This window comes from Muscardinus avellanarius, assembly GCF_963383645.1.
Source record: "Muscardinus avellanarius genome assembly, chromosome: 1".
In the NCBI taxonomy this organism is placed as follows: domain Eukaryota; kingdom Metazoa; phylum Chordata; class Mammalia; order Rodentia; family Gliridae; genus Muscardinus; species Muscardinus avellanarius.
Window position 1 is genome coordinate 188,284,730 of NC_137786.1, and position 13,840 is coordinate 188,298,569.

The 13,840-nt window shown below is 44.5% G+C and overlaps 1 protein-coding gene across 1 annotated transcript in view; it reads left to right on the top strand.

Moving 5' to 3' along the window:
- Positions 1–13,840, top strand: part of TEAD1 (TEA domain transcription factor 1) — a gene marked incomplete at its 3' end in the record, with an annotated part of 172,609 nt that overhangs the window by 105,252 nt on the left and 53,517 nt on the right. Inside the window, exon 5 of the mRNA XM_080694938.1 lies at positions 13,631–13,777. Within this exon, the coding sequence (XP_080551064.1) occupies positions 13,631–13,777 (147 nt within the window). The remainder of the gene's footprint in view (positions 1–13,630; positions 13,778–13,840) is intronic.

Genomic DNA, 13,840 nt, shown 5'->3' on the forward strand with positions numbered 1-13,840 from the left:
CTGACTCTGTTTCTAGTCTCTCTGAGCTAATGAATCGATGATGTACCAAGAAGTTTACAGATGCCAGTTTTGTGTTTCCATCTGCAATGTTGTGAATTGCTCTGTTTTTGTACTGTCTCTGTATTTCCTGTCAATTCACTGGGCACAGAGCCTTATACTGAAAGCCCTGTAAGCGATGAGTGCGCTGTCCTGTTCAGGAGGGATCCCCGTGAGATACGGGACCATTGCTTGATGATTTTAAGAATCTTATTACACAGGAACAATTGTGCCATTGCGCGCGCTGTCTGTCTCTCTCTCTCTCGTTCTTGCTCTCTCTCGTTCTCTCTCTCGTTCTCTCTCGTTCTCTCTCTTGTTCTCTCTCGCTCTCTCTGTCTCGCTCTCTCACTCTCTCCCTATCTGTCTATAAAACGTGTACATGCATCTGTGTACGCATGTACATACGCAGACCCACAAACATGGCTGTAATTTTTCTTAATTTTTTAAAAATGACTTTCTCTCCACTTTCAGTCCTGAGTCACTCTTTGGGGCAGGTGTAAACAGGAGGTGCAAAGAGCCTGGTGGATAGTAACTGGCTCAGCATTTAAATTCCAAGATCCACCTCCATCTTCTTGTACTTCCTTTCCTTCTTCCCTACCACAACTGTGTTAGAAACAGATTTTAGGGGCATATTAAGTAAATACACATGAACTCAGAAATAACTCACCAAGGTAATTTTACTTCTGTGCAGAAGGGTGCACACATACCATAAATCTGGGCAAGTACACCGAGTGGGCAGTCCAGGCTCCTTTTATCTTCCTAACTCAAAGCCTACCGTGTCATCCCCCATTGGCTGGGGTGAGACCTCACAATCTAATCTGATTCCCACTGAGCAAGTTTTCTTCCTTAGAATAAAGGAAAAATAGGAAACCTATACTTCTAATAGCAGAGCATACAGACAGATATGTGTACCAAAAAGTTACAAAATGGATTCTTAAGCTACTGTTACAAAATGGATACTGGTCAGTTTTTATATGACTTGGTAATAGAAAAGGTTATTTTTTTTCTTTTTTCCAACTTTTCTTGGAAAAACGGAGTCCTTTGTTTTCCCAGCACTTAATACCAGTTGATTGTTCTAGGCTTGGCACTGATCTTGGTGGGCTATTAGCAGCCAACCCTCTATCATGAAGTGGGCCATGTTAACAGAAATGTGTAATACAGGACACTGTTGGGCAACTGTTAGCACAGTGAAATGTAAAGGGAAATCCAAGGACAAGCTCGCTAAGAGTGTACTTCTGAGTTTGGGAATTGAAAAACAGGAGTTTTATTTTCATGTAAAGCCTCTTAGGTGTTTTCTCTCATGCAAGCTCACTACAAAGTAGGGTATGTTGTTTTGATTTTCAGGAACAATATTGAGGAAACTTACAGAGTGTAATTGATGTAATCCCAGTACTTGGTAGGCTGAACTGGGAGGATAACAGGTTCAAGGACAGTCTCAGCAAACTCATGAGATATTGTTTCAAAACAAAAAAGGAGGGGGGCTAGGTGTATAGCTTATAGGTAGAATGTCCCTGGGTTCAATCCCCATTAACCCTCACCCACTCACCCAACCTCCCTCACATACCAAATTAAAAAAGGAGTGTAGTTGATTTTACAAAAATAAGTCACCAAGCCTGGTAAAGAGCAGACGCAGATTTGAACTCAGAGCTTTCTGAATCCTAAACCACCGCTCTTTCAAAGAGTTTCATCTAGCAGAGCCGGGAGAATGTTTTCAAGCAGAAAGCTTCATGCCGGCGTGCTGCACAGAGCCTGCTGTCCCATGTTCCTTGCTACCAGCCTTTTGCTAAGCAGCTGTGTTTCCATTTTAGCCTGTACTCGAAATGTGGGCTTAAATTGGGATCAACACTTCACTGGTCATCAATAACCGAGGAGCTGCAGGGCCTGCTGCAGAGTCACTGTGTCGCCCCTGTGTCAAGAGAGCCACAGAGAATAAGGCTGGCTGTTATCTGTGTGCTGGTGGTGTCAGTACTTTCATTCCTCCTGTGGATGGTTTATCCTTTACCTTCCTGACCAACCAGAGCCAGGATATGGCTCAGGGCTGTTAGTTGAAGGCAGTACTCTCTGCCTTCCTGTCCTCTCTGGTTGTTCAGCAGCACAATTATGAGGAGATAGGGGTGAGCATCTTCTCCCACTGTGTCTTGGGGTCAGGCAGAGAGCCAGTCTTCTTGGTCTCTCACACTAACCTATGAGATAAACTCACTAGAGGAAGATGAGGTCATCCCAGAGGGCAATGGAGGTCAGCTTCTGGGGCAGGGGGAGGTGGGCATGGCAGGAAGTACCCACGGTAACATGTGAGGTAGTGCTTTGTCTGAGAAGACGTAGGAAGCTTCCTGGAGAAGGTAACTGACGACTGGTCCTCCAAGCTCTGTCCTTGCTGGCACTGGCTCCCTGGTCCTTTCATCACCGCCCCACACGCTCAGAAGCTCAGAAGCGGAGGGTAGACAAGGGTCCATGGTCCTCCAATGAGGATTGAAGTCACACTTCCATTTTCCTGGACTCCCACAGAGGTGGAAAAGATGCTGCACCCACACCTGGGGCCACTGCCCATTGTGGCTTCCTTGTGCACTTTCTTGCTTGAAAATCTCTCCTTCCTAGCAAGAGTGTGGCAGAATTATTTAGGCTACTTGTTTTTCATCTTGTTTTTTTTAATCAACAAAACTTATATTTCAAATTGAAATCTTATTGAAGCTGTCAATATATTAAAAAGCATTTCTAATTGGAGCTCAATCCCTTGTATCTGTAGTCACAGCCTTTTTGCTGTTAAACTGAATACGGTTTGAGAGACCACCCCCTTTATTAATTAATTTGTTTATTTATATCGAAGTAGAGTCTTGCTAAGTTGCTGAGGCTGGTCTCGAACCTGAAATTCCCTTTTCTCTGCTTCCAAAGTACTGGGATTACAGGCATGTGCCACAGCGCCTAGTGGATAGTGGTCATTCTTATGTCCCAGCCACAGACAAGTCATCCTAACTGCAGAGCCACTCTGTTGAAAATCTGTTAGCACAAGTTCCAAAGGACAGCTGTGTGCTTCTGCTAACCCCAGTGGTCTCAAAGTGCTGGCTTGCAGGCCAGAGCCCCCCCCAAAGTATGCAGAATTTCATTTTAACTTTAGCAGAAGGAAAATTATTTTAGTAAATGTGTAAGATTTCTACACAAAGGTTGAACTTCAAAAGCAAAGAAATGATGGCTTCATTCAGCCCACAGACATTTCATTGAGAGCCCAGTATATTCTAGGCCCTCAATAAATATTAGTCATGTAGAGATGAGTGTGCAGAGTCTGTGTTCTTGGGGTAGCACCTACTCTTTTCTAGTAGGCTGTCTGTAGCTAGGGATTCTGAAGTAGAAATTGAACAGGTTGGTGAAAGGCTTCCCAGAGGAAATAATGAATACTGAGAGAAGGAGACTTGAAGAAAGCTTCACAGGGGAGGTGTCATTACAGCCAAACAGCACTCCCATAGAAATAGGTGTTTGGGGCACCCCAGAGAGCACCGTGGAGGCAGGGTTAGGGGGAAGAGCCTAATAGGATGGCCCTGCATCCTCCCACTGAGAAGGGAGGATCCAGCTGTGGGTTTTGGGGAGCACACCCCTGTACTTTGGAAAGATCTCTCCAGCTATTGGGGAAGGTGAAGCCTGAGGCAGGGAGACTAAATCCCAGGCTGCTATAAATCTGGTTACGAGAAGTGGGGGTCTGGACCGGAGTTCTACTCCACAACCCTAGGGCCCAATGCTGTGGCCCACACCGGTCCTTGTGATCATCTTTGGCTGTTTCCTTGCTCCAGTCCACTGGGACTGTTCTGTGTTCTCTTTTTCTTCATTGTTTTTAAAGATGGATGATGTTTATGAGTTGTATCCTTATTAAGTCAACAAAATGTACATCAAAACTTTTCGGAATGATTTTCAATAGCACATTTAAAACTTGGCTTATTAAAGGTTGAGTTTTTAACCACTAACCCAACTCCCATTAACTGGGATAATTAACTGGGAGTATGCATTAGAATTAACCAGGAAGCTTTTGTTGTTGCTGAATTTTAAATACATGAAAGTTAGTACAGAGAGGAACATATTAAATACTTGTGTTTGTATGATCCTAGAAATGACATAATTCCTTTTTTTTTTTTAAAGTGAAGTAAATCAGCTGGGCATGGTGGTGTATGCTTGTAATCCCAGTATTTGACAGGCTGAGACGAGAGGATCTCAGATTCAAAATCAGCCTCAGTGACTCAGCAAGACCCTGTCACAAAATAATTATTTTGAATAATTAATTAATTAATTGAGGCTGGGGGTATAGCTCAGAGGTAGAGTGCTCCTGGGTCCCATCCTCAGCACCCACCCCCCAAAAAAGTGAAAAAATAAAATGGTAAAAAATTATCTTTTCTAACTTCGTCTACCAACCTTCCTGCCCAATCAAAACAATTTTCCACTCTCTTCCCCTCCCACAGGTTTTCTTGGCCCTTGGTTTCCCTGAGAATATCACATCCAATGAAAATGCTATTCTTCTTTTGATCCTATCTTAACAATTAATCTAGATATTTACCCATTCATTGTCAGCCAGAAGAGCCAGAAGTTTGTGCTATAGCCATTGACACCAACTTGAGACTTTTTTCTCTGCAATTTGTATTGGCGTAAGCCACGATAGACTTGAACAGCAGTTTGGGATGAACTTGGATACAGGCTATGACCACAGGGAGCAACCAAAGAGGCCAAAATAAAGGGGGGGAAGGTTGAAATAATGAGAGAGTGACTTGAGAAGATGATGCACAGGAGCAGAGAAACTGGGGCAGCATCTGCAGGTTACAGTTGGGGCGATGGAGAAAGGAAGAAAAGGCACTGGTTTTGGAAACTAAACACATACATTCAGCATTACTTTTGTTCTGTGTTCTGGGCTAACATGCCTAAAAAAGAAGCAAGAGTGTTACCTGCCAGCACCGAAGGCAGCTTAGTTTTGGGAGAGTTGTTTCTTAGTGATGGGAGTGCTGTGCATGTGGCCTTACTCAGGCAAAGTCCTTGTAACCCACTGATCCTCGGGTGGCAGGTGTGTCTTAGATGAGGCACAGCTTCCTGGCCAGGCCTGATGTCACTAATAAAGTGGAAGGTGAATCCGTGCGATTACAGCCGGCAGATAGCATATAGGTCTATGGAACATGCATTTAGGAACTCCAAAGATGCAGGGTTAGGGTTCTGCTCCAGATTTTGAGCTAATACCTGTATCTATGGCTATGTCACCCACGCTAGTCTCAATTATTGTTATCCCTATTCCTTAGTTTAGCTTCATATTGGCATCTCCAGTTGAGTTGTGAGGCACAGCAGCATGTTCTGAGGACTAGCTCAAATTGTGGGAAGCATTTCTCCACCTGGAATTTTTTCACTCACCTTTAAGTCATCAAGAAGTCACTCAGACTCTAAGATGTATTATCCCAGCATGTATAGAAAGAGCACAGAAGTGTTCTCTATGAATTCAGCAGTCTCTTTTTCTACTAAGAGTTTCTGTGTAGTCTCCTGCTCTTGAGTCTTTCTCCATAGATTCCATTGTCCTGAGAGGTTGTCCAGACCCTGCCTAGAGGTCTTCTTCCCCATCAGCAGCAGAAAGGCAATTTGCTGGTATTAGAGGCTTGTGGGGGCCCCAGCCCAGCTCTGCAGACACACAGCCATGCCATGGGCCATCTTCACCTTTGTGAAAGTTGAAGCAGGCCCCTTCGAGTTCTCATTTTAAGTGTGTTTGGGTGAGTGCATTGTGTGGGCCATACTAGGAAACCTTGGCAGGACAACCTCTTAGGCAGAAGCCATATTCATATCTGGTGTTGAACATGCATTGAGGAAACGCCCATACCTACTGACATTGCATCAACTCAGCAGAGCAGTAAGAGACCTAAGCCTCTCTGATTGTGCCCTTCATCGGTGACTCATTTATGAGCTCCCTGCACACCCCTTGTGGCCATTTTTATCCCTGTCCTTTTGGCTTTGGTGATGTGATTGCTCATCAGGCCCTTCCTTACAATTTGCTGTTTCTTTCAATAAGATAAGGCTTTAAAGTTCAAATCATAGATTTAATTCTGTTGAGTTCAAGAACTTCATTGGGGCCTTGTTAATGTCCACTCTATGTGTCCTGTTTGTTTGACCTTGAGTCCATCCAGGAGCAGGCTCACCATGGAGAAGATAGATGTGCTTCTCATGAGCATGTTCTAAGCTGAACATGAGGTCTATAGATCTATTCCTAAGTAGAGAAATCCCATTGTTAATCAACTTCCAATGTGGACAGGCAACTTTGAATGTAGAGAATACTCTAGAATAACATGCATCCTCAAGGTTCTGGAGTGAGGGCCTGAGCTGCTGGGCATTTCAGGTCCCAAATTGGATGAGCCCTGGTGGCAGGTCCATTGGTCATATTGGCCCCACAGGCTGCAGAGTACATCAGATGGCAAGGCTAACCTGGGTCTGGTAGTGCACACCTGTAATCCAAAAACTTGGGAAGCTGAGACAGGAGGATCACAGGTTCAAGGTCAACTTAGCAAAATCTTCAGCAACTTAGTGAGACCTTGTTTCAAAATAAAAAAGTAAAAGGGGATAAAGTTGTAGCTGAGTGGTAGAATGCCCCTGAGTTCAGTCCCCAGTATCAAAGGAGAAAGGGAGAGAAAAGGCTAAGAACATTATACTGAGTTCCTAAAACAGCCCCAAACATGGGCATGCTTATCCCTGCTCTGAAAAAGCAAAGGCTCAGCATGGCCATGTGACCTGCCCAGGCTCTTTGCATGGTATCATGCTGCCTCTCCAGAGTGCTGGTCAAGGCCGAGGTTCTTGCCTGGCTTGAGATGTAGTGCCTCGCGGCACCCTTTTTGTGTCTCTGTGTTTGAAGGAACAGAGGAGTTGGGTCGTGGGAGCCAGTGGAGCTCAGCTTGAGCCAGCTGCCACCTGGGACTCCCCTAGCCTTTCAGAGTAGAGCCACCTCCTGCTCCATGCCGTCACCTCCCATAGAAGAGGTGACTAAGGTCAGAGGGCGCCTTCGCCCAAAGCAAAGCTGTCCTAAATGCTGGGAAGTCATAAGTAAGACACAACCACCAGTCTCCTTATCCTTTATGATGCTAAGCCCCACATCAGAACTAAAGGAAATGCTGTTGACAGTTATAAAATACTAAGTATAGCTCAGTACATTTAAAAATGAACAATGGTAAAGCCTTGAAAATTTTTTCTTTGATGTGAACGGAGTCTTTGGCATTTGGAAATACAATAAGATGAATTAATTGCTACTCATTAGGCAGCAAGTCAGGGGAGGTATGAATGTGCCTTCTCTCCTCCACATTAGCTGTCGCCTGACCAGAATAGCCCCCTTTTGTATTTACTCCTGCCTTTTCTAATAATAAGCAAATTAGAGATCATAGCTAGAAAAAAATTCAAGTGCCCTTCATCCTTTCTCCAGAGCCATTAAATAGTTTTGTGATGTTTATCTGCTCAAGGGCTATGGCTAATAATTGCAGAGGTCGTGTCAATCCACATAGTGCAAGATTAGAAAAAACATCTGCAAAATTACTTCTGAGGGAAATATTTTGTGTGTCTTTTTTTCTGAAAAAGTGATTTTCAACAAATTGCTGTCTCTCCTCCCTCCCTTGCTCTATATTTTTATATAACTGTGGAAAGTATATTTGGAAGAAGATTTTTTATTTCTTGTGGTACTGGGGATTGAACTGCAGCCCTTGCACATGCCAGGCAAGCGCCTACCACTGAGCCAAATTCCCAGCCCTGGTGGAAAACATTTAATAGCTATCAAGAGTTTTTAAAGCCATGGTCTTTAATTTTATATGTTTTTCCTCAAGTATTGGTAGACTTCCATATGAATAGACTAGAGTCTTTACATTCTGAAATGATATGAATGAGATGAAATGACATGAATGAAAACTGGTTGGAATATGTTGATTTAGCGTGTTATTTATTAAAATTCCATGTATGGCAGCTATAATAATGTGAGCATGTCACTTTTTTACATTACCTTTAAAATTTGTCTATAGTTAATGCCTGAAGAGTATGAGATGGCTGACTTTGTAGAATAAGCAAAAGCTAGGGACCCAGTGGGGATAAAGGAGGGTAAGACTCTTGTAATACCAGCCTGATTCATAAGGTGCCCTTAGGTTGTATGAGCATCCCACTCCTGCAAGCACTTTTGTGACCGTGCTGCCAGGAACAGCACATACAGAAATTTTCCATACCTTGGAAACCATAGTGAGATTCATTTGTGTCTTCGTGTGTCCATTTCAGCCATGAAGAGGAGGCAGTCAGCAGAACAGAGTTGAGCAGCAGCCTTGCTCTGCTTCATGAAATATGAAAGCCTGTTTACTTAGTAACAATAACAATTTGAAAGGCCTTGGGCTGAGAAGTGTATGCCTGACCACAGCCTGCTGGTCTGTGAGGCTGGGGCAGTGAGGCCATTGATAATGCCAGAAATTGGATTGTGAAGAAAGTAGGGTGGGAGCCAGACGTGCCCCTCCAGTCAGAGTGTCTGTCTACCCTCGTTCTCAGCACCCACTCCTCCTCCCTCTTAGCAGTCTAAGGAGCCGCCATTCCTGTCCCCAGGTGTTTTCTGTACTGCAGGTCACACTGTTGTGTTAAGAGTTCAGTTGGAAAAGAGAGACTTAGGAGTCCCCATACTCTCAGCTTTGGGGGGCTTTTTTTTCATAATTTTTATATACTTTTCTTGGTGCAGTATAATTATACATCAGAGTGAGTTTCAAAGTAATGCAGACATACATGCATACAGCACTTGTTATATTTCCGTCTGTGATCTTGCTCCCTCTTTTTCCTTCCCATACATGTTAGTGAGGTCAGTAATGAAAGCTTGTATGGACATAATCTGTTTGAACTGTTTTCTTCCTCAATCCATTCTTTGTAATCTTAAGGATAGAGGAACTTAATATCAGTAAAAGAGAAGCAGTGTAAACTTCCTCGAGCTTTTTTCTAGGACACATTTTTGTGTGTATGTGTGTGTTAATAGGATTAAACCCAGGGGCATTCTACCTCTGAGCTACACACTCAGCCCAATTTTATTTATTATTTTGATACAGGTCTCACTAGGTTGATGAGAGTCTCACTGCTTGCTGAGGCTGGTCTCAAACCTGTGATTCTCCTGTCTCTGTCTCCCAAGTACCCGGTGGGGACACATTTTTCTTGTGTTCATGTGCCATATGTACACACACTCAGACTCATCATTTCTCATACCCTAAGACATTATGGAGTATAACTCAATATTGACTTTATAGCAGTTTTTTAAGATGAAACAGTGTGCTCACCTTTTGTAATTCTCATGTACATCTCAGAAATGCTGGTGCAGTTGCAGCTTAGAATAGAACTAACTTGGTGTGTGAGTGCAGCACATGTTTGCTGGTGTCTGTACGCCTCCCTGATTGGATAGATGAACCTGGTTAGTGTGGGGGTGAGAGGAGAAGGTAGAGGGGTGTGTGTAAAAGGCTGGTGTATGAGACCAGAGTGACACCAGCAAGCAATTTACTCAGGTCTGACACTTACAGGCATGTATCTCTGGGCTGAAAATTACAATTGAGAGACCTAACCATTGAAATCTCTTAGCTCGGCATCCTTCCCGATTCCCATTTCAGGATAAGTGCATCTGCGGCCAGCCTCTCCGTTCTGATTTCCAGATAGCCTCACTGTGCTTATTATCTATCTCCAGGGTTACTTTAGATTTTAAACACATATTAATCCTTTTAATTTTCACATGTATACCACAGATAAAGGGGTGATGCTATAAAATTAAACAAATAGAGTAGGTTCCCTACAAAGGGTAGAAAATCACTGGTATAGACATTTTAGTCCATTTGCAGAAAATTGCCTATTCTCAAATAGGTAGGTCAAGTGCAGAAAGAACCACTACTTGAGATAAAATTTCTGTTCCGCACTTGACTTTCTATCAGGACAGGCAGCCAGGAGCTGCCCAAATTTTAACATCTGTGGTCTTCTCACTAATAAATTTTTTGGCTAAATTTATTAAGATGTTATTTGTTTTATAAAGGAACTCACTCTCATTGCTACAAATAATTTTAGAACCAGAGGGACATTAGTGAATAAAGCACAGTACTTTATTTGTAGGTGAAAGAGATGAGGGTGTGAAGTGGCTTGTCCTAGGTGGTACAGCCCGTTCACACTGGACCGAGGCCATTTGGAACCAGCTCTACCAACTTCCCAGTATGTGTGCACCTTTCTTTCGCCATCTCTCAGAGAGCACGTTGGCGCCTCAAAGCCATCGCTTTGCCCTCCTGCTCTGAACTGCTGTTTCCATAGGCACTTGGTGAAAGCTAGTAATAGGAGAGTCAAACTAGAAGAAAAAGATTTTCTGAGGCCATGTGGCATAAGCAGCTAAGATGGTTACTTTTCTCCTTTCCTACAATGAGCAAAGCCCTGTTCCTAAAATGAAAGACTTTGACACTTTTGTGAACATTTTGAAGAACTTTTTCAGTAAGCCCAGCAAAGGGGAACATTTCAAGCAATTCCTCCTAGAAAACGAGTTATGGAGATCCTGGGGACGCATTTCCACTTGTACCTGGCCTTTTGATTCAAGATTTGCCCCACCCACGTGTGCCAAACAGATTCAGTACTTGGGCAAGCCGCATCGCCCCTGTCATCAGCATTTCATAGACACAGAACACACAGCTCCGAGAGGCCTCGTGACAGTCTTTTGGAGTAGAGCCAAGCCCACAAGCTCTTTTGTAGTTCGTCTTCAGCGTTCACATCAGCCAGGCGGGAAAGAAGCCTGGGCTGCTGTTTCCCAAGCTCCCCCGGCTCAGGCCTCAGAGAAGTCTGAGGCATGCTCTGTGCTAAGGAAGGCGCCTGTGGTCGTGCCTACGCCATTACCTCGGTTTCAGAGATCACTTTGAGAGCATTTATAACCTCTTGTAAGGGGTTAAATGGCTTGGGGGCTGGAGTCCAAAGTGACTGGTCCAAAGAGAAACTAACAAGTTTGCATTGATGTCAGGTATCTTTGACTGCATGAAATGGGTGTGACTGGAGCCGTGTTTTCTGTCCATGGATTACCTCTGAGGGGGTGGGCAGGGCAGGGGACAGGTAAAGCCACAGAACCATCTAATTGTGGATGGACAGTCACTGACACTTGTGTGTGTCCACCCAGCTTCATCTTTAGCACGTGTACACACTCCTACTCATAAAATCCTATCAACTTCAAGATTTGCCTTTTTTTTTTTTTCCTTCCTGGCATATTCAGAAATCTGAAATGTTACAGACTTCTCTTTCAAAAAGTTACTAAGGAATCTAGCTTCAGGCTAGAGCTTTGGACAGGCTGGCAAATGCAGCCTCACCTGCAAGAATGCTATCTGAGGAGGAGGTGACAGGCAGCAGTTTCCATCACCCAGGGCCGTCCCTAGGGGACCAGTAAGCCTCACCGTGCCATCTCAGGTGCTCATGATGACTGTGTGCACCCTGAAAGGCTGTATTTGTATGCCAGAAAAATGTATAAAATGTAAATATTTAGGCAAGTGTTAGATTTCCCTCCCCTCCTCCCCCTTCTGCTTTCCTCCTTCTCCTCCTCCTCTTTATTCTCTCTCTCTCTCTCTCTCTCTCTCTCTCTCTCTCTCTCTCTCTCTCTCTCTCTCTCTCTCTCTCTCTCTCTCTCATCTCTCAATCTCTGGCTGTTTTTCAAGGGTTAATATAAGCCTTTTCAAAACTCACACGGTGTTTTTTGGCAATTATGGAGCAAAGTGGTGCCCACACTTTAGTAGCACTTAATTTTTGCCAGTGCTGGGGATTAAACACAGGGCCTCAAGCACACCAGCAGGCTAGGCAAGTGCTCCACCATGGAGCTGCTCCCAGCCCTCCTGGAGGTGCTCACTGAGAGCCTTTGGAGTATTTGAGCCCTTCAGTGTGTTTCTTCCCTACCTCTGGTTTCTTCTTCATCTTCTTCTTCTTTTTTTTTTTTTGGTGGCACTGGGGGTGGAACCCAGAGGCTTTCTACCTCTGGGCTATACTCCCAGACCTATTTTATATTTTATTAGAAACAGGGTCTCACTAAGTTGCTGAGAGCCTCACTAAGTAGCTGAGGCTGGCTTCGAACCTGTGCGATCCTCCTGTCTCAGCCTCCCAAGCGCGGGGATTGATTACAAGCGTGTACCACCACGCCCGGCCTCTGGTTACTTCTGTAAACATGGAAGCTGCCACCTCTCAGCTGCCACTCAGCAAGCTCCAAATGTCAGATGTGGAGGGACTGTTTATTTTATTTATTTTTAATTTTTATTTATTTTTAAAATTTTTATTGGTGTATTATTCATACATCATATTGGGGTAAAAAACTTGTGTGTACATACATGGGGACTGTTTATTATAGTGTGGCCATTTTGTCCCTACCTTGATGGCATCTTAGCCTGGAGTACAGGCCCTCTAACCTGTGGCCAGGAACCTTTATGTGCTGACCAAGCACACAGCCCTGCCTGCAGCTGCATGGCCTGCCCTCTGCTGGGGTCTCGCGGTGGCCCTTGTATCCTGGGGAGGTCAGAGAACCTATGCAAAAGAGTAGGGGTCGTTTTTTTTTTATTATGGTTGTTGCTGGGCACCCTTGTTGCTAATGGGGTTTCTAGATAGCCACGTAAATCATACGGTCCTTTTAAAATGTGGCGGGGGAAAACCAAACATGCTTCTATACATTTTACTGTACTCAAGTATTAATGTTTATAACTATATATATATATCTATATGTAGATATATACACATATATATTTTAACTGAAGAAGAAAAGTAATCCTGCCTTTTTACACAACCTTTTTAACAAATTGTTTATCGTTGTATCCAGGTAACAAGCATGGTAAGTATTTTCACCAAACTGGGTATTCTGTATTTTAGCTGTGCTTGGCAGACTTTTTTTTGGCTAGCTTTGTGTTATCAGTCTTGGCTTTTCTAGAAAAGAATCATTTGGGGAAAGGAGAAACCATTTACCTGCAGTATCCCTGACCTCCTCAGCTTTAATAAGAAGCCATGTAGCCTGAGATCCATGGTGGGGAACTCAAAGCATGCGCCCCACCAGCATGCTGCTTGGCCCGACCCCCTTGCCCACCCTGCTGCTTCTGAGCTGCCCCCACCAGGCGTCTGCCAGGGTGTCTGGGCCTTGCTTGACCCCAGCAGCTCCTGGGACAGTGGTGCCCTGATAGCCCCAGACAGAGAGAGGCGCCCATACTCTGTGAGTGGCCCAGTCCCCAGTCCACAGCCACACCTCTCCCCTTTCCTCTCGCCTGTATACTTGAAAGCAGGGCCTCCCCTACTCCACTCCCCTGGTGTCAAGTAATTGGAGAGATCTCCTCCTGGAAGCAGAAAAAATAAATACATTGTCTACTCTTCTCAGAGGCTTCCTATTTTGTTGGAAAATGGATTAAGATTTAAAAAAAGAACAACAACAAAAACCTTGCCACTGGGTATTCCTAGCAAGTGTTCGGTTATGGTAGGTGGAGTGTTTTAGCCTCCGGCCGTGTTTATTTATCGTGCATGTTTGCTTCCTCGGCCTCTCGTGGCTCTGTACTGTAGTCCTTGTGCTCGTGGCTGTGGCTGTCTAACCTGCCTGTAGTCATCTGTGCATTCTGTATTAAGTCAGTGTGTCACTGTCACCTTCAAGGATCAGACTGCAAAGGACAAGGCCCTGCAGCACATGGCAGCCATGTCATCAGCCCAAATTGTCTCTGCCACCGCCATCCACAACAAGCTGGGGCTGCCTGGGATTCCACGCCCCACCTTCCCGGGGGCTCCGGGGGTAAGTCAAGAGCAGCGGGCAGGAGTAATGGCCGCCAGCACCCAGCCTTCCACCTACCCCTTG